The sequence below is a fragment of the Balaenoptera ricei genome, chromosome 2, assembly GCF_028023285.1.
Source record: "Balaenoptera ricei isolate mBalRic1 chromosome 2, mBalRic1.hap2, whole genome shotgun sequence".
NCBI classification, from domain to species: Eukaryota; Metazoa; Chordata; class Mammalia; order Artiodactyla; family Balaenopteridae; genus Balaenoptera; species Balaenoptera ricei.
Genome location: NC_082640.1, coordinates 126,710,647 through 126,732,963, shown reverse-complemented (window position 1 = coordinate 126,732,963; position 22,317 = coordinate 126,710,647). Strand labels below are relative to the sequence as shown.

General features: G+C 32.4%; 1 protein-coding gene across 12 annotated transcripts in view; it reads right to left on the bottom strand.

Annotated features, from left to right (window-relative positions):
* Nucleotides 1-22,317, bottom strand: part of MIPOL1 (mirror-image polydactyly 1) — a 303,329-nt gene that overhangs the window by 204,046 nt on the left and 76,966 nt on the right. For all 12 annotated transcript variants that reach the window (XM_059914124.1, XM_059914129.1, XM_059914121.1 and 9 more), the window contains 2 exons: nt 21,640-21,745; nt 2,700-2,829 (listed from right to left, as the gene is read on the bottom strand). In XM_059914124.1, coding sequence (XP_059770107.1) covers nt 2,700-2,829; nt 21,640-21,745 — 236 coding nt within the window. The remainder of the gene's footprint in view (nt 1-2,699; nt 2,830-21,639; nt 21,746-22,317) is intronic.

The following is a 22,317-nucleotide window of genomic DNA, read 5'->3' as shown; positions in this document are numbered from 1 at the left end:
AGTAAATAGTTGTATAACAATGTTGATTTCTCCATATGGTGACATATGTACCATAGTAATGTAAGATGTTAGCAATAAGGGAAACTGGGTGAGGGTTATAGGAACTCTGTACTGTCTTCACAACTTTTCTGTAAATCTGAAAGTATTCTAAAATAAAAAGTTTATTGAAAAAAAAGGCCAAGTAAAGATGGTGGAATGAAATCTGAAAACAGAAATCTATGTATCCCATCACACACCACTTGAATGGAAGATAAAAATTAATCAAACAGCAAAGGAAGCAGGACATCATGTAGTAATTTTTAAAAGTAGGGATAAGGTGAAGAGTGGAAAAATGATTTTGAACAGGTTCAACTAACTTCTCTTTTTACACATGAAAATAGGTATTGAGAAAAGACAGTGACCTCACCAAATCCTGGAAATTTTTCACTAATACCACACAGCTTGGAAATAACCTGAGAGACCAATGAGTTGAGTAGACAGACCAGAGAAAAGTAAAGAAAATCTTCCTGCATTACTGAAGAATCTTTACAGAGGAAGCAAGAATCATCAGGGCTGGCCGTTTTTTTTTTACTACACTGGTGGAACAAATAAAAGCCCAAAAGAAATACTCCATGGAATCAGGATATCCACAAGACGAGACAGAGTGAGCCGTCAGAGCAGTGCAAGACACCAAACAAAGTCCTACAAGCAGAGGACAGAACTTCAAACAAAATCGGTATCTAGCCCCAAGGAGGTCTTCCCAACCACTACTCCTACCCCACTGTCTTACAGCAATGAAGAAAAGTGGCCCAGAAGCACTACCTAGCCAAGAATCAGAGGAGAAGGCAAATAGGTTTCAAATAATATGAAATGTTTATCAAGGAAATTTCACTTGCACTGTATCAGAACAAAGAAAATTTCTTGACAATTTAAGCATGAGCAAGATGAAGAGAAATGACATGTCAACTATGAATTCACCACAAACACATGACAAAATATCATGCAAATGAGATAAAGATCGTAATATAAAACAAACCAAGAGAAAGAAAAAAATTGTCCTATCGTGGTTGGCATTCTAGAAAAACATAAGAAGAATATGAATTCAATAAAAGAAGTTCAAAGAGAAGATGCCAAAACAAAAAAGTAGATGAATAGGAAAATTGAAAACTTAAGGATAGACCTGAAACTTATATAATTAAAAAAAGAAAGAAAAGAAAACTTAAGGGAACATTGAGAATAAATAAAGAAACAAAATATTTAATAAATGAACTAGAAAGAACCAGGAATGGGACAGTAACAATTGGAATTACTAACTAAAGGAAAGGCTTAAGAGTATCACAGTGAATGCAGAGACAAAGACAGCAATTAAAATAATTATTGAAGAGATAATAGATCAGGATAAAAGTTCCCTATAAAAACAACTGAAGTCTCTAAAATGGAAAACCTAAAAAACAAATGTAAAATTTCCCTGAAATAAAGGAAGAATCAAATAGTCTTTAGAGAGGCATGCTGTGATTCTAAAAATATTATTACAGATCAACATGAACATCCTGATTAAGTTGTTCTACTTCAAGAATAAAGAAAGAATCATTCAAGTACCCAGGCAGAAAAAATTAAACTACCTATAAGTGAGGAAAAAAGCAATATGATTGACCTCAGACTTCTTTTCAGCCAAACTCAATGTCAGAAAAGTCAGTAACATTTTTACAGTGTTTAGAATGAAAAAATACTTGAGCCAAGAATTTTATTCATAACCAATTTGAATATAAGGATAACAAACAGCCAGTCTGGAGTATGTTAAAGTAGAGAATAAAGTATTTATAAACCCTTCCTTAAAAAACTATTTGAAAACGCAATTTGGTTACCCAGGAACTCCCCACAATAAAGAACTCAGGTGTAAAAATGCCATGTATGATAGAAGTTCGAGTAATGATTACTCAACTCTTTTAAATATAAAATAAAGGTTAAACAAGGGGGGCACTTTTGGCTATAGAATCCAATACAGCTTTTACAAATTTTTTAGAAGTAGAATTCATAAAGGAAAAAGAAAAAAAGGAGTTTAAAACTGTTATTTATTTCATAGCTTAGAAATAATATTGCTTAACTAAAACACTGCACAAAAAATATTGATGAGATTCCAACACCTTAATGTTTTTCCGTCTCTTAAATTTAGACAGTTCTTTAGGGAATTAATATATCTTAATATATACCAGAACCAGAATCACCTGGTTCGCTTGCTAAAAATGTAGATTCTCAGGCTCTACCCTATTTCAGGCGTCAGGTCTCAGTTTAGGACCCACAGCTAAAAGATGTAAAAAGTAGTGGAGAATAGGAATGAGCATAGTAAGCAGAGAGCAGTAAAAGAACCCAGAGAGCTGAAATAAATCAAAGAGGTGATAATAAGGAGAGGGAAGAAAAGAGGAGTCACATAGGAAGGTAGAGTAAGGATATCAACAACAGAACTATGAAGAAATAAAGAAAGTAACTGTACTAAGAGTGTTGTGCATTTCTTTCTTTCTTTTCTTTTTTCTTTCTTTTTTTTTTCATAGTGACTGAAAACTACTAGCATGCCAAAAGTTTTAGAAAAAGACTGTGGGGATATGGAATTTACCACTGTAACATATAAGCATCAGTAACATTTTTAAACATGTAACCACCACATAATTCATGTACTTTATAAATGCTCCTAATGTCATATGTAGTTTTAAATGTGTACATACAGTTTTAGAGACATTTCCATATGCTTGGCTCGTGCAATTGCTTCATCTCTCTCCTCACTGGCTAACTGCAGTCGAGACATAATAGCTTCATCACGTTCTCTCTGTGCAAAATACACCTCTTCAACCAGAGCTACCAAAATATATAATTCATAATTAATTAGCGAAAATAAAGGAAAAGTGCATACTTTTAGCAAAAATAAAAAGCAAAAAAAATTATTTTATTCAACTGAGTTAGCATCAATTAGTTTACTTGAGAAAACATTATCTTTTTAAGCTACTGCAAAATTGAGATACTATTTCATACCCATAAAAGCAAAAATTAAAAGGTCAAATAGTAAAAAATATTGAGCTTGTGAAATAAAGGAAACACTCAAATATACTGCAGATAGGTGTATATGTTTCGACAACCATCTGATGAGTAATTTGGCAATGCTGAAGTTGTGCCTAGTCCATAACCTGGCAAATCTCCTCTTTGGCATGAAGCCTAGAGAAATTCTGGCACATGTGCACAAGGAAACATGTATAAAAATGCTTAGGAACAATGTATAAAAATGTTTATTACAGCATTATATAATAGCAAAAACTTATAAATAACCCAATTGTCCAATAACTGGAGCAAGAATAAATAAACTACTATACATTAAAAATGGAATACTATGCAGCATTTAAATGCATTAACTATGGACAAATGGACAAATCTCAAAAATGAAAATTTGACAAAAATAGCAAGTTGCAAAATAAAGCAAATCTATTATTCGTGGATAGACACAATTAGTAAAAAATATTAAAATAAACATGGAAATGATAAACACCAAATTCAGGACAGTAGTTACCTCAGTAAGATGATGGAAGGAGAGGAAGGGGAGAGTAAATGGGGGCAGAGTTGTGTTGGTTTAGCACTGAACATCTCCGGGGGCACCATTTATATCGATTATAATACAAATGACATCATGTAAACTTCTGCAGCACTATATAGGGAGCTTTTATGTTATCTGAAATTGTCGTTTCTCAAACTTAATTTCTACTTGGAATCTTATATAACTTTTAAAATATCACTGCAATTTTAGACAGAAAGGGGCTCAAATACTTGGATCACTGAACCAAATTTATTTATACTGTCAAACCACAAAATAAACTTAGGAAAGACATTTGAAATGTTCTTTTACGTCATAAAACACTGGGTTTCTGCTAAGATTTGTCATAGATTAATACACTGTTAATCAAGATAGTTACTTTTATGCTACTTAAATTATAAGTAGTGGAAAAGAAAAAAAACCCTGAGAAAAAAGTAACTGTATCTCTTCCATAATACAGTATAAAATGGAACATGCAATGGCAAAGCAAAAGTCAAAACTACTTCTAAGAAGCTAAGCCTGAGGGAAGATGAATAAATTAATTAATTCATCAAATATTTATCAAGCTCCTGTGGCAGTCATCAATCCAGTTTTAAGGAATATGAATATAGCAGTCTAAGAAGTCCTTGTCATCCTAGAGTATACATTCTACTACAGGGAAACAGACAGTAGAGAGAAAAACAGGCCAAAAATTAGGTAGGTAGGTAGGTATGTAGATAGTTTGAAGGAAAATACAGCTGTATCAGAGAAAAGAGAGTGATTTGGTAGATGGGGAATGGGGCAGACTATTTTAGAAAGGGTGGTCAGAAAAGACCTTTTTAAATAAGTGACATTTCAGCACATTCAAATATAGGAAGAGTAACCATATTCATATTTGAAAGTAGACTAAGCTGAAGAAAAACCGGGACAAAGGCCCTAGAAGCATTAGAGATATAACAGCAATACGGCTGGAGCACAGTTAGAGAGGGTGAGAGTTTTGGGAGATCACACTGTAAGTCACAGCAAGGAATTAAGATCTCATCTAAATATGATGGTAGCCAATGGTGGTTTCTGAGCAAGGAAATGACAGCATCACATTTACGTTTAAAAAGGAATTCTGGCTTCCAGGTGAGAAGTAGTTCATAGGTGGGGCAAACATGGAAGCAAATTCCAGTAGGGAGACTATAGGAGTAGTTCAAGCAAGAGTTCACATCAATAACCCACAAGAATAACCCTCTCCCTGAAACTTTAAGCTACCTAGAAATAAATATCAACTTCTAGAATAGGAACAATTTGAACAGATCTGTGTTTCAGAAGGAAACTCCCAGAGATGAGCATTCAGTGTGTGGAAGATGCAGGGATCACCTGCATCAACTTCCAAAAGTTGCAGGTTGGACTGTACATGCCCCTTAACCCAATATTAGATTATTATAAAAGTCCACATAAGAAACAATGAAACCCTGAAGTAAGACAACGGCAGCACAAAAGAGAAAGAAAATAGATTCAATTCGTAACAAAAAGTTAAGTATGTACCAAATTTCAGAGGAGAGAAAAATAGGACAGGTGACTTCACTAAGGCATCCCTCAACCTACCAAAAGGTAATCTCCATGAAACTCTGGGGTAAACAGGCTACTCTTCTCCTTACTGCTGCCACATAGATTCCAAGGCAAAAAAAAAAGTCTTAGCCCAGCATTCAAGGAAAACTGGAGTCTAGCTCTAGCCTACCTTCCAGCATCATCTACCACCATATTCCCTTTAGGACAGTATTTCACAAAATATAGGATGTGAAACACATTTTTTAATAGTTATGTCACTTTAATGTATATTAGAAAACCATAACTAGCACATCAGACTTATAATTTCTCTGAGTGGCATTTAATTTAATGTCCAGTTAAAATTCAAATTTCTTTAAATTACCCATATTGTTGAGGTAGATGCCAAAAAAGGGTAATTTTCCATTATTTCATTTATTTAAAGTTCAAAAACAAAAAAGAATGGCCTGGCTATTAAACTTAGGATAATGGTTACTAACTTTTGGAGGTAGTACTAGAAGGGAGGATGAGGAACTTTTCGTGATATCTGGTGATATTCTATTGGAAATATTTGGTTTTTGTACATCTGGGTGCTGGTTATACGTGTGTTCGCTTTCTGAGATTCATAAAACTGCAGTTATTTGTGCACTTTTTGGGTACAGACGTTAAAACTAAAAAAAATTCCATTAAAATATATATTTATCTAGTTAAAAAGATGAGATTTTAAAAGAAAAACATTAAGTGAATAATAGGAAAAAAGTTAGCATATATGATAAAATCTTTGAGAGTATATGTTAGGATTAAATTTTAAGCAACACAGCCTTGTCCTTCTGGTCAAGACAGGGTAACAGGATCCAAATTTGTATTCCCACTTAAAACAATTTTTTTTTAATGGCAAAACGTGCATGGGATGACAGCTTTCAAGATGCTAAGGAAACAAAGACAGTGACCTGAGAGAGGAAAACAAGAGTTGAGCCCTACGACTGGCCCAGCTTAATACACTGAAAATGGATATGGCACAGGAAAGGAAGAATCCAGGAGGAGGCCAGCAGACTCCACAATTTGAAGAGAGAAGAGTCTAGGGAAACCAAAGCAGCTAGAATTCACAAGACAGACTATCAGAGGAAAAAACAGCTGCAAAGAGAGAAAGCTTTGGAGACACGCAGAGGGTATTCCTCAAGAAATCAGCTGAGGACTGAGCACACACATGTGAGTAAACTACCCATGCAGGGGAAAGAGCCACCTGAAAGCTTTAGAGGCATCAGTGCCCTGAGCTCCACAAAACCAAAAATAGTACGTGTTCCCACTAGCCAGATTGGAAAAACTCCTGATTCATGAACTACTACATAGAATACACAGAAGGGTCTTGCTTCAGTAGTGGGGATTAATTAACCCTAGGCTAAACACTGCTCTGGTAATAACCTACCTATCTTTAAAGCATGAGCCAGAAGTAGTGACCTGTTTCCAAGAAACATAACTATGTCTCAGAACAAAGCTCAAAAACATTTTCTAAGAATACAAAAATACCAGCTCCCAAAATGGTAAAGTTCATCATGTCTGGTATCCAATTACGAGGCATGCAATCAAGCAGCAAAATTAGGACCCATAAAGAGAAAATTTAATCAGCTAAAACTGATCAACATTTTGTCAACTAATACGTAACCTTGTTTCATGTATGTTTCTTTTTAAAAACACCTTAGTTAATATATATTGTTGATTTATTAGCACTGAACTCATGGCCAACAGTACAATAACTCATGCTTGAACAAAGTTTATCCATAACACACAACACAGCCTTCCGTGTTTCAGGAACATTAGATTGCATTTCAGCATGGAGCTGTTTTAAACAGTGAAATCACCAATAGAAGGTACAAAAATGCAATAAATGTAGCACTAAATAAGCTACAAAAAGGACACTTATTCACAATATAAGAGCTGAAACATAAAAGCAGAGTGTGGCCTTAAGATGATCAGATTGTTTTTCTTTTCTTGGTGTGTTATTTTGGTAATATTGATAGATTTTTAAATGGTAAACCAACCTTGCATTCCACAAAATAAATCACAGTCCCAAATGCAAAACCTAAAATTATGAAAGTTCTGGAGGAAAACCTCTTTGACTTTAGGTAGGCAAAGTTTCCTAACTATAATAAGAGCAAAGCATAAACCAATTTTTAAAAATTGGTAAGTAGGACTTCAATTTAATTCAATTAAAAATTTCCACTCTTCAAAAGATGCTAAGAAAATGAAAAGACAAGCCACAGACTGGAAGAAAATAATTGCAAAGCATATATCTGACAAAAAGACTTGTATCTAGAACATAATTTTAAAAACTCTCAAAGCTCAATAACAAGGAAACAAAAAACCCAATTAAAAATTGGGCAAAAAACTTGAACACTTTTTTCAAAGTAGATATATTGATGGTAATAAGCACAAGAAAAGGTGTTCAACAGCTTTACTCATTACAGAAATGCAAATTAAAACTATGAGATAGCCACCACACACAGCTGACCCTTGAACAACACCGGGGTTAGAGGTGGACCCCACCCCCCACCTCCTGCAGTCAAAAATCCGTGTATAACTTTACAGTTGGTCCTCTGTATCCACAGATGCAGAACCGTGGATCACGTAGTACAGTAGTATGTATTTATTGAAAAAAAAAATGTGCATATAAGTGGACTTGCGGAGTTTAAATCGGTTTTGTTCAAGGGTTAACTATACAAACCTATTACAGTGACTTATATGAAAAGCTGATTAAAGATGTTGGCAAGGATGTAAAACAACCTGGAACTTTCATACACTGCTGGTGGAATATAAGATAGTATAATCACATTATGTCAGTTTCTTAAAAAAGTAAACATACACCCACCACAAGATTCAGCTATTCCACTCATAAGTATTTATCCAAGAGAAATTAAAGCATAGAAATTAAAGCATATGTCTAAATACAAAGACTTCAATACAAATATTCATAGCATCTTTATTTATAATAGCCAAAACCCAGAAAACACCCCAAATTTTTAGTAACAGATGAATGGTTAAACAAACTATATAACAAATTGTGCTAGAACAACTGGATATCCTCATGTATAAAACCAAATGCTTTTAATCAACAGTTTAGATAAAGTTAAGGAATTCTTGCTATGAACACAGCTTTTGGAAGATCCAGTAGTTTCCAGTACAATTTTCATATATTTTTTTAAGGCTGTATCATTACTCCTATGTGGTTGTCTGTGCCACATGATTCTGCTTCTATGTATCAATTCATCATGCTGTTTTGAAAGAAATTTCTGCCCATAATGTAGTACACAGTAATGAATTTTATTTTCCCTTTCTAGTTGTATACAATCTCCTAGGAAGGATATTCATAACAGCTTAGAGAAAACAACATGATGTATTATGAAGAATATGGGCTTTAATTCAGATCCAAGGTGTTGTCACAGTAAAGTTAGGCAACTTGTTTTTTTTATACTTAAATTATGTTAGTCACCGTTCAGGTGTATAAAATGCACAGAATACCATCAGTTACGGTTATTAGGGGAAATTAAATGAGATGATATATAAAAGCTCTTAGTCAAATAAAGTAGATTCTCAACAAACATCAATTCCATGCCACCAATACCATCATCACCCTCAATCCACAGACTCACAATTTGGCTTCATTTCCAGACATATTAAAAATGTGATTTTGATTAATTTGGACCATTTATATCTATAGCCATTTCAACATTTCTTGTTTTTTTCATTTTTACCTTTTTCATTGGCATGCAAAAACTACAAATGGGAACTGAAGGAGATATTATTCAGAACACATTCAGAACACTACAGTATAATGACACAGGTCTGTACAAAATATGATATTCTAAGATATTTTTACATTATAAAATACTTCTAATTTGTGGGTCAGATAGGATGCACAAAATGATGCTAAACAGTCACCTAGGTACAGATTAACACGTATGTTACATTGCCCTGTAATATTCTGGCATATTGAAAGGTTAAAATACTATTTACTAAACTTTAAATGCCGACAGGCTTCCTATCACTTCTGTATAGTGTGATGAGATCTTTATTAAGTGACATTTAATGTAAGCTGTGTTCTACTTTATATACAATAACACTTGATTGAAAAGGTAAAGCTGTTAATATCAAGGGCTTTAATAAGTCTTGTTAACTCTATGCTTAAAGACAAATGCTTTACATCAAGGGTATATTTGGTCCTGTGTGATGAAGAGAAAACATTTTTCCCTCTATAATGCTGTATCAACTTTAAATATATAAACAATGTGTGTATTTAAAGGAGTATTCTAAGGTTAAATTTTAAAATGCCATAAAACACACACACACAAAAATCTGATTATATATTTTATAAATGCTAAGAAAAGTTTTCCAAAAGTAAGGTATTACAAAATGATAATTTTTAACACCTATTAGGTTATATGTGAAATTTGTTGATTACAAAAAACCTGATTCCTTTTCTAGAATTCAGTACTTCTAAAGAATCAATGTGCAACTCTCAAATATTTTTAAACATTGTAATTACAATTTTAAAAATTGTAAACACTGAGCTTTTCCAAGGTAGATGACTATTACAAAGTTCACTAGAAAATCAATATAGCATTTTAGTTGGAATTTGCTCATTAAACACCCACAGCTCTAATGCAAATTATGATGGAATGAATAAAGCAAATACATATGCTTCTTTCTTTTTATTAAATGTAAAATCTACTGTTAATTGCATCTCGTATGTCATACAAACTTTTCTCCTTAACTATTAAATAGAAGCTTTAACAAAAGTCATTAGAGATTCTCTATCTTTGACTTGAATAAATTTCAATATTTGTTCAGTAAAGGTTCACAGCAGTTAAATTACATTAACAAATATTATTAGCTACTATGTAAGCCAACCCAGTAAAATACTTGTATTGTAGGTAGAACAAATCATTGGGTGTTTACAATAATATTTGGATATCTCCATTTTTAAACACGGTTATCAAATATCCTATAATTCTTAGTCAAATGAGAAAGATTCAGAGAGGATCACCCCCACCCCCCACCCACAAATACTCAAATTTGTTTAGTAAGCTAATTGTTTTCTAATATAGGCAAAAGTAAATATGAAGAAGCTGAACCATACTAAGTATGAGTTTATTGAATCAAGACAGAGTACATATTTCCTTAGTAGAACCCAAGTCTATTGACAAGCCCATATTCTACACTTCTCAAACTACTTTTAAAATACAGTAGCAGTGAGACAGTATATTGGAAAACATTCTAGTTTAAACACTGAATCATGATTCTCTAAATAACATAATTTGGAGGACAGACATTTCCCAGGAAAAAGAATCCATTTAACATCTTCAAGGTAGTTATGTAAACAGAAAAGGCTGAACTAAGGAGAGGGAAGAAGAAATCATTAGGATTTGAATTTGAAACATGTAAAATAATCACTGATTACAATTCAGCTTCCAAAATTCTAAACAACAAATATAGATAATAGTTCGGTAAAAGACTTTATTATATATAAAAGAATTTCAGATTGTCTGAGCATTTACTATTATTGCTTTACATGATGTGAAATGAATTCCTTGCAAACATAACATTTAGTGTTTTACAAAACCACCCATATATATTCCAGAACCACAAACATTATGCTATGTCTTAATTTCCTTAAAATTTCTAATTTCTCTTTGTTGGCATAAATTGCTTATTATAAATTTAAACACAGATCATAAATGCCACACACCAGTAGAGAATTAACGAACCTATTCCAAGTAGTTTGATGGTTCTACTCTTGGCATTACATTGCTGGATTCAACTTATTTCGTCAGAACTTCTTTTACAAGCCAGAATATTGTATTTCTAAAACTGGATTTGAATGTTCACCATTTTACATGACTATTCTGTAAATAACCTTTTCTGATTAAAAATACAGGCTCGTAAAAATGTGGGGACAGAAATGTTTTGCATAGTTTTGTAACTTTCTGTGTATAATTAAAATAAACAGGATATGTTCTCATATTCTTCAGTATTATTCAAAATCATAAAATAGAATAGAATTTAATCATTTGGACATGACATATTTGATTGAACTAAGATGCTCCTAAAATCAGATTTTACACTGTTTCCAATTTTTCACTATATAAACAACACTGTAACGAACATCTTTGTACACAAACCCTTATGTATATACACAGGTAATTACTAAGGAAAATTCCTAGAAGTATGATTATTACATTAAAAAAGTTTTTTAAGCTCTTTACATGTTTTAAAATTTTCCTCTGTAAAGCTGCTATAAATTTATACTTACCAAGAGTATAGAAACTGCTAAAGCTTGATTAGAAAATTATACAAAATTGTGACGTTAAGTAGCAAAAATATAAAACAGTAACTCTTTTTGGCAAAACTCGCAATCATTATATATATGTATTGAGTACAGATAACTCAAAAGACTATATAAGAACACTTTCTAAAAATGTTCTTTTTACATTCATACCTTTAATATATCTGATATTAGAGCTATAATTTTTTTACATGTTTATTGGAGTATATAATTGCTTTACAACGTTGTGTTACTTTCTGCTGTATAACAAAGTGAATCAGGTATATGTACACATATATCCCCATACCCCTCCCTCTTGTGTCTCCCTTCCACCCTCCCTATCCCACCCCTCTAGGTGGTCACAAAGCACCGAGCTGATCTCCCTGTGCTAGGTAGCTGCTTCCCACTAGCTATCTATTTTACATTTGGTAGTGTATATATGCCAATGCTACTCTCTCACTTCGTCCCCGCTTACCCTTCCCCCTCCCTGTGTCCTCAGGTCCATTCTCTACATCTCCGTCTTTATTCCTCTCCTTCCCCTAGGTTCTTCAGAACCATTCTTTTTTTTTTTAGATTCCATATATACGTGTTAGCATACGGTATTTGTTTTTCTCTTTCTGACTTACTTCACTCCGTATGACAGACTCTAGGTCCATCCACCTCACTACAAATAACTCAATTTCCTTTCCTTTCATGGCTGAGTAATATTCTATTGTATATATGTGCCACATCTTCTTTATCCATTCATCTGTTGATGGACACTTAGGTTGCTTCCATGTCCTGGCTACTGTAAATAGTGCTGCAATGAACACTGTAGTACATGACTCTTTTAGAATCATGGTTTTCTCAGGGTATATGCCCCGTAGTGGGATTGTTGGGTCGTATGGTAGTTCTATTTTTAGTTTTTTAAGGAACCTCCACACTGTTCTCCATAGTGGCTGTATCAATTTACATTCCCATTACATTCCCATGGGTTCCCTTTTCTCCACAACCTCTCCAGCATTTATTGTTTGTAGATTTTTTGATGATGGCCATTCTGACCGGTGTGAGGTGATACCTCATTGTAGTTTTGATTTGCATTTCTCTAATGATTAGTGATGTTGAGCATCCTTTCATGTGTTTGTTGGCAATCTGTATATCTTCTTTGGAGAAATGTCTATTTAGGTCTTCTGCCCATTTTTGGATTGGGTTGTTTGTTTTTCTGATATTGAGCTGCATGAGTTGCTTGTAAATTTTGGAGATTAATCCTTTGTCAGTTGCTTCATTTGCAAATATTTCTTCCCATTCTGAGGGCTGTCTTTCTTTTCGTCTTATGTTTTCCTTTGCTGTGCAAAAGCTTTAAGTTTCATTAGGTCCCATTTATTTTTGTTTTTATTTCCATTTCTCTAGAAGGTGGGTCAAAAAGGTGCTGTGATTTATGTCATAGAGTGTTCTGCCTATGTTTTCCTCTAAGAGTTTTATAGTGTCTGGCCTTACATTGAGGTCTTTAATTCATTTTGCCTTTATTTTTGTGTATGGTGTTAGGGAGTGTTCTAATTCATTCTTTTACATGTAGCTGTCCAGTTTTCCCAGCACCACTTATTGAAGAGGCTGTCTTTTCTCCACTGTATATGCTTGCCTCCTTTATCAAAGATAAGGTGACCATATGTGTGTGGGTTTATCTCTGGCTTTCTATCCTGTTCCATTGATCTATATTTCTGTTTTTGTGCCAGTACCATGCAGTCTTGATTACTGTAGCTTTGTAGTATAGTCTGAAGTCCGGGAGCCTGATTCCTCCAGCTCCATTTTTCTTTCTCAACACTGCTTTGGCTATTCGGGGTCTTTTGTGTTTCCATACAAATTGTGAAATTTTTTGTTCTAGTTCTGTGAAAAATGCCATTGGTAGTTTGATAGGGATTGCACTGAATCTGCAGATTGCTTTGGGTAGTAGAGTCATTTTCACAATGTTGATTCTTCCCATCCAAGAACATGGTATATCTCTCTACCTGTTTGTATAATCTTTAATTCCTTTCATCATGTCTTATAGTTTTCTGCATACAGGTCTTTTGTCTCCTTAGGTAGATTTATTTCTAGGTATTCTATTCTTTTTGTTGCAGTAGTAAATGGGAGTGTTTCCTTAATTTCTCTCTCAAATTTTTCATCATTAGTGTATAGGAATGCAAGAGATTTCTGTGCATTTATTTTGTATCCTGCTACTTTACCAAATTCATTGATTTAGAGCTATAATTTTTAATATAAAAGATATAAGCTCATCCCTGAAGTATTAAAATCAATATCAATAATTTTAGGCACTTTTGAAATATACTATTAAGGGGTATTTAACTTATTTTCTGCACAGAGTTTCTACTTTAAATTTTAACAGATACCAACATGAAAATTCTGTGAAATATAACTGCTACCTAACCTTTTTCCAAGATCATTTCCTCTTTAGAATTGGTTATTGTTATGTATGATGGTTTCTCTCTTTTCCTCTGTGAGACAGACTGAAGCAATGGGAAGACTATAAGCCTTCGAGTCAGATGGACTAAGGTTCAAGTCACAGTCTTGACACTTAGTACCGACCATGTGCCTTTGGGCAAGTTACTTATTAGCCTCTCCAGGTTTACTTCCTCCCATGTAAGATGTAAATATTAACTAATTTACCAGATTATTTTAAGGATTAGAGACAATGTATAGAAGCACCTAGGATATAACTGGTACTCAGTGAATTGTAGCTAATATTAATATTTGATTATTTTTATCTTTATGAAATTCTTAAATCTTTGATAATGTCAGAAGTCATGAAAACATTTTTGTTCTGTTTAGCTTTTAATTTAAATTCATAGTTCACTGTGAATAGATTTTAAAAGGGAAATAAACAGAAAAGTGAAACAAAAAAGTTTGAAACGAAGGATTGGATGATGAGAAAAATTACCATTGAGATATATATATCTATTAGCATTTATTACATTTTACTTAAATGTGAATCTGAAATAAAAGAAATGGGATGCACAGAATTTGGGTTTTAATCTAATATATATCTGTGATAAACCTTCATGTAGACTGTTACAACAGCATTTCCTTTGCTTCCCTGTTAGTTTTTACATAATGTGAATACTATCATTATAATGTGATCTCATGTTACAAAATTGGCCATACTCTACCTGTAAGCATTATTTGACCTGGCACTCATTATAATTTTCATACTCATAGGATTCTACAGCCAAAGATAATAATATAATCAGCATTCTACCTATCTATATTTCTAACTGCTGTATTTCACAGAGATGGGACTTTTTGTTTTTCTCTGAAATGACTAGCTATATTTTTGAAGTCCTTTTTCCTTCCAAATTAAAAAATATATATATAGATAGATACATGTAATACTCCATTATGTTAATACTGTTACATCATTTAAGTGTTAAAGACTAACATATTTTATTAATGCCCATTTATATACAGAAAAATGGGATTCCACTGTGCATTATTTCTTGAAAGCAAGTATTATGCTATTTTCTGTTCTTCTGATATATAGAACTAACTGACTCTTGTTCTTTTTAATCATTATATGGTCAGCATCATTTGAGATATGATATATGGTTAACAGGTAATTTTTTTTTACAAGAGAACAATGTAAACATTTTCTATTACACAACAATTTTTATTTTTCTATGTTAATTAGTTGGGATGTCTTAATATATTCGCTATAATGGTAGATTACATACCTATACTTTTAACATTTACATGTTAACCTGAATAGAAAAACTTAAGTTATACGTTTCAGGGATTCTATGTTCTGGTGCTTTGGATAATAACATTAAACTCATCTCATCTGTACCAAAAATAAAAGAACATTATCTGTAATAAGAAGGGCTTAACAATATTTTCTTTTATTTACAAGTCAGTCTAAATATGGGTGCCCAAGGAAGAATCTATGTTTAAAGAGAAAAAGCAGATTAAACGCTTGCAGAGTCAGTACAGTATGCTAACTAAGTAAATTATGTAACCACTGAATTATATGTAAAATGTAACTAAGATAAATAGATAGATAGATTGATTGATTGATTTATATAAATATAAGACTTAAAGAACTAAGGAGTTCTTCTTACTAAAACCCAATATTGGCCTTATTTCAGTTTAATTGGAAGAGGATCTCAAATTCATCTTCTCCATGAGATACCAGGAACGTGGATTTCTCTTTGTATCAAAGGTTAATAAGAAATGTGTCTGCAAAAGTCAAACAGCATTAAATACCAAAATCTGATTATTATTCTACAGGAGTTGTTCTGTCATTCATAATCTCTCCATGCTCCAAGCTTCCACAGCTAATCTTTAATGGATGACATGCAAGAAAGAAAAATAACTAACATATAGAGCAGAGACTCTAAAGTGAGCATTTAAGAAATAGAAATATAAGGCTTTTGAAGAAATATAAATATTTTAAATATCACAAAATAACATAAAAACTATTTAAATAAATACTCGTATAAAAATTTACACATCTGTATACTGTAAATGCAATAGATTAATAAAAATTAAGAGACATTAAACACTAGACAATGCCCACTGAGACTGTTTCAGAAAAATGAAAGGCTTAATTAAACAAATTATTTTTAAAAGTTATAACCACGTCACTCATGTAAGAGTGATTAAATTAAATGGATTCAGATCAGGTCATACAATACTATCTCTCACTGTCAAACTTAATTTAAATAAAAGAATTTTTGAAGTATTTATGGTTTAATCATTTTATTTAGATGAGAAAAGACATTTACCTAAAGGACAGAGACAATGTTTCAGTTGTGCTTCTCTAAAACATCCCCTAGTATTTGAAGGTCATACATGTCAATTTACAAATCATATTATCCACATATATAATTTAATGAGTTAAAACATAATAAGACCTACTTATCAAATTCCTTTATTTTCTTTTTTGTAGAGATGTAAAATTTTTTTTCATATTTTCAAACTTTCTAAATAAGGTTAATTCTGAAAGTCAAGGAAAACTAAAACCTGTGTGGATAAGATGAAGTAAATAAAATATATTTTTAACAAGGAATACATATCAATTCTTTGTGAAACAAAACCATATATAAGTAGCTATGAGATAGTTATTTATGTTAGTTACACTTTGATATGCCCCCTATTAGATCAAGAAGTCTTGAGAAAACACGATGGTGACATCATCACCTTATCATCATAATTACCATTTACTGAGTGCTTTCTAATGGGTTAAGCACTTCACAAACATTATCTCACTTAAACGTCACCAAACTATAAGGTAGGTTTTAACCAAGTCTTAGTGAGGCTGTCACTTACACATGATAAGCAGTAGAAAGATTAGAACAAAGGTCTGAATCCAAAGTCTAAGCATTTAACCACTATCTACTACAATGGTGTATTATGAATGAGAAGTGACTGCAAACAAAAAGACATGTTCGAAATACCAAATCTGTTTTATTTGCTGATGCATATTCAGTGCCTAGCACAGCGCCTAGTACATAAAAACCCCTCAATAAATATTTCTTTAATTTTTAAAGAAGTTAGCATAGTCCCTATTAAGCACCTAATAAAAACAGTATCAATGGTGGTGATGATGATGACGGTGATGTCAAAAAAGTAAGGGAAGGTAAAAAGGTCAACCATTTGAGATTTTATCATGATGTAGGTCACAACGGAGTTTCCAACTCTCATGAGATCACATTATAATGACAGTATTCACATTATGTAAAACTAACAGGGAAGCAAAGGAAATGCTATTGTAACAGTGTACATGAAGGTTTATCATAGGTATATATTAGATTAAAACCCAAATTCTGTGCTTCCCATTTCTTTTATTTCAGATTCACATTTAAGTAAAATGTAATAAATGCTAATAAATATACATATCTCAATGGTAATTTTTCTCATCATCCAATCCTTCGTTTCAAACTTTTTTGTTTCACTTTTCTGTTTATTTCCCTTTTAAAATCTATTCACAGTGAACTATGAATTTAAATTAAAAGCTAAACAGAACAAAAATGTTTTCATGACTTCTGACATTATCAAAGATTTAAGAATTTCATAAAGATAAAAATAATCAAATATTAATATTAGCTATAATTCACTGAGTACCAGTTATATCCTAGGTGCTTCTAAACATTGTCTCTAATCCTTAAAATAATCTGGTAAATTAGTTAATATTTACATCTTACATGGGAGGAAGTAAACCTGGAGAGGCTAATAAATAACTTACCCAAAGGCACATGGTCGGTATTAAGTGTCAAGACTGTGACTTGAACCTTAGTCCATCTGATTCGAAGGCTTATAGTCTTCCCATTGCTTCAACCTGTCTCACAAAGTACTGGGAACATTTTGTTTTATGCGGTTTTGATTATACAAGATTCTTATTCTTATAAATTATACAATCAGCTGGGGAGACAAGTTGGACTAACATATACATAAGTTACGTAATAAAGACATAAAAGTAAAAAAGGGAGAAATCTGAAGGACAAGAAAAATGGCACAGGTAAAATGGCAAGATCTGATCAAAGCCATCACATGGATTTCACATGACGTTGGTTTATGTAATCTTTACGTGTTGAACCTATCACAGGAATTATTTTAAGATTAGAGAGCAAGTAACTTAAAAAAATCACATCTTTTAAAAGTAACATTACTTTTTCTAATACTAAATCACTGCAGAAAACCTGAAAAGGCAGAAAAAATCCTGTTAATTGAAGCATTTATACACTCATTAACACTATCAAAATTTGACTCTCATTTTATATTATATACATGTGTATATAGTTTTTTAACAGAAATTATAAATACAGCTTCCCCCTACTTCTTTCACTTAACTTTAATTCATAAAATATTTTTCATATCATTAAATATTCTTTAAAAACGTTTTTTAATTACTGTACAATCTCTCATACCATAAAGGTACCTGAATTTATTTAACCAGTGCCTTATTATTCGATTGATTCTAATTCTATTGCTATCATAACTAACAGTGATATGAATATTCTTATATATATATATATATATATAAATCTTTACATTTAATATACTCAAAGAAAATAGTTATTTCCTTAGAATACCTCATATTTTAATTAACATTTGAAAAACCTATAGACATACATTTTTGTATCCTATTTGCAATTTCCAATGCTGAGATATTTTAGCATGTATTTCTTTTAATGTGGGATATTTTGGTTTTTAAAACATTTTATATTCTGCTTAAGTATACTATATTTTTACGTGTATGCACACTTGTAACTTTAGCAAATACATTTTTATTTTGAATATAAAAATGAGCAGTGATAGAAACAAATATCCACGCTTGTGTGGATTCTCTGTTCTTTCATATGACCAAATAAAACATTTATCACATGTACTCATAGTACCATAATGTTCCTCTTTCTATGAGGGTAGTAACATACTTTTTTTTGTTATTGTGTTTAGCTTTTTGATTACACTTACTATTGATCACGTAGGAGATAAGCTTTTTCAAGATTAGCTTTCTTTTTTAAGATAAACTTTTAAAAAATTCATGTATAATGAGAAAATATGAAAAAGTTCAAGAGTTACCAAGAGTCAGTTGATAAATTTCCTGTAGTTTCAAACCAATGGATTTCTTAAACAATTCAGGTTTTTTCTTTTGACATATTATAATAATAATTCTCTCTAAGGTTAAAATTAAAATATCTTAAAGTTTTTAATAAGATAGAACTAAAACATTAAAAAGTAAAGATACATTTTGAAAATTTATACTTTAAAAAACTTAGGGGATTTAAATTTTGAGTCATTTTTTTCTTTTTTTAAAATTTATTTATTTTTGGCTGCATTGAGTCTTTGTTGCTGTGCACAGGCTTTCTCTAGCTGCGGCGAGTGGGGGCTACTCTTCATTGCGGTGTGCAGGCTTCTCACTGTGGTGGCTTCTCTTGTTGTGAAGCACAGGCTCTAGGCATGCGGGCTTCAGGAGCTGTGGCACATGGGCTCTAGAGCGCAGGCTCAGTAGTTGTGGTGCATGGGCCTAGTTGCTCCGCGGCATGTAGGATCTTCCCGGACCAGGACTCGAACCCGTGTCCCCTGCATTGGCAGGTGGATTCTTAACCACTGCACCACCAGGGAAGTCCTTGAGTCATTTTTATAACTAAATGGTTGGACATGTTTCTTTAGGATTGCTTAGCTCCAGAGAAACTATATAGCACTGCTATTTTCATCAACTTAGGAAGCTATAAAAATATCCTCAGCGTCTTTCAAACATTCAACATTTATTAAAATAGTATTTTGTCATTAATGAGAAGAATTTGATGTTAACAAGAATCATAAAGCAATCAAATTCTTTCCATTTTATGCATGTGTGATTCATACTGTTTAGTAATAGGGAACCCTTAAATACATACTAATAAATAAATATGTAAAGTATATGATTAGCTATATTACACAAAAGTTTAAAGAGTAAATATTAATGCTTAATGAATTTTCTCCTCCAAGAGATAAATGAGCTACCCAGATATATGAATTCATGATTTACAATAAATCACAATGGCCTAAATCTTATTAAATTACATCTGTTAAGACACATACAAAGTTAAATTATAATGCAAACACCTTAAAACAAATGTATTTCTTGTAATACCATTCCAGCAATTAGTATACATATTTGATTATAAAAAGCCAAGAAACTTCTAAATTGTTCTAAATTTATATTTGAATTATTCATTTTTAACATACTGTTAATTTTCCTTAAAATATATTACTCTCATATTTCCCCACTAAAAAAGAAACAAAAATTTCATAGTTGTTTAACATAATAGAAAAACAACCATCTGGTATTTGGCTGGAGTATTTATTTATGATCATCTTAGTTATATTTTCATGGTGATGTTCTACTTTGCACGGTAATATTTTGAAGACAGACAGTATCTGTTAATCATGTCTCTGACCTAAAACACCAGAATTCTTTCATATGCAACCAGGTTAAGTGGTTTATTTTTTTTTTTAATTTTTTATGTATGTATGGCTGCTTTGGGTCTTCCTTGCTGCATGTGGGCTTTCTCTGGTTGTGGCGAGTGGGGGCTACTCTTCATTAGTGTGCATGGGCTTCTCATTGCAGTGGCTTCTCTTGTTGAGGAGCACAGGCTTCAGTGGTTGTGACACGCGGGCTTCAGTAGTTGTGGCTCGCGGGCTCAGTAGTTGTGGCTCGCAGGCTCTAGAGCGCAGGCTCAGTAGTTGTGGTGCACGGGCTTAGTTGCTCCGAGGCATGTGGGATCCTCCTGGACCAGGGCTTAAACCAGTGTCCTCTGCGTTGGCAGACGGATTTTTAACCACTGCGCCACCAGCGAAGTCCCAGGTTAAGTGATTTATAAAGTATGATTATAACGTCAAACTAATCACAAAATACAATTACTTTTTAAAAGCATTCCAATTGATATAAAAATGTTAAAATAAGGGATCTATAAAATGCCTCTGAGTGCTAATTTCTACTATTCTATGAAATGTCTCTTTTCTTAACACACTAAAACAGTGTGAGGAAGAGAGTCACAGGGATAATATATAAAATGGAGAGAGAGAGAGAGAGACAGAGTCCATCAGAGACAACTGAGAATCACCTGATCATATCTATAACACATCACAGATACATTTAAAAAATTTTCTCCTTGCCATGACCTGTGAATGAAGATAGACTCCAAAACATATTTCAGGCATTCATTTATAATCTTAAACTCTGGCAACCTTTTACCAGAAAACATTATCTTCAGGGAAAGATCTTTTCAGGGCAAACATTATCTTCATCATCACCCACGTCATCAGATGAAAATTAATTAACTGCAGAAAACACATTTTTGAATCAAATGTAGGTTTTCACTGGCAATGAATATATGACTATCTTCATACAAAGGAGAAGTATTTCCTCTCAACAAGCTAAAACAATAAGTGGTATGTGAACTGCTGGTTGAAAGGTAGAGGCACTGGTAATCATTATTTCCCCTTGTTTGTTCAGGCCCTTCCAACAAAACAAACAACCTTTTTGTGATTGGATTGACATGGTGTTAACAATGCATTTAATGCCCAAATCAGTATGAATACAGGTAAAGCTCTCACTAATACCAGTACCAGGATGTTAAAGCCACCTATTTTCTAAGCAGCCAAAAAAAAAAAGAAAGAAGGAAGACAGAGCTTTCCCTCCTTTGACAAATAAGCTAGTATGCTACTATTCACCAAGCACATCAGATAATAACCTTGTGTATGACTTTGAATGCCATATGTTAATACTGATCTACTATACCTGCTGTTTTTTCAGCAATTTGAGCTTCTGTTGCTTTTTCTTGGAGTTCCAGTTTAAGCTTTAGTTTTCTCTGTTCTTTATCTTCTTTAGTCAGTTTTTCTTGAAGCTAAAACACATTAAAAAAAACATAGATTCTTACTAATAAATTTCTTGCACAAATATACTTAATCCCGAAGATAATTTTTGCTTTTCTCTAGACCCTTATAGAATAACTGTATTAACTTACTGAATACATAGCTCCAGGGGAAAAAAAAATTTAAGGTTTTAAGATATTTTATAAAATAATAATTACCTGAAATGACATAGAAATTATAAAAACATTTTAATATACACTTAATTTATGTGTGTGTATAGGCAAATGAAATTAAAGAAGGAACAACATTATTATTAAAAATAACTACTGCAGCAAAAAGCAATCTGATCCATTCTTTTGTCTTAAAGCAAAAGACTTGGAAGGGACTATCATAATAAAATAATGGGTAGCACAAATTATAGCTTCTTAGTAATTCTAATATTTTGAAACAAAATTAATTAAGATAATAATCTTAATATTTGATACAAATCTCCCTTTGAGAATGCTATGCCATCATATTCCATTTAAATTGGCATTGGCACCTGGCTCATAACTGGCATGTAATAAACAGCTGGTAAATGAAAATACAGAAAATATCTCAGGCT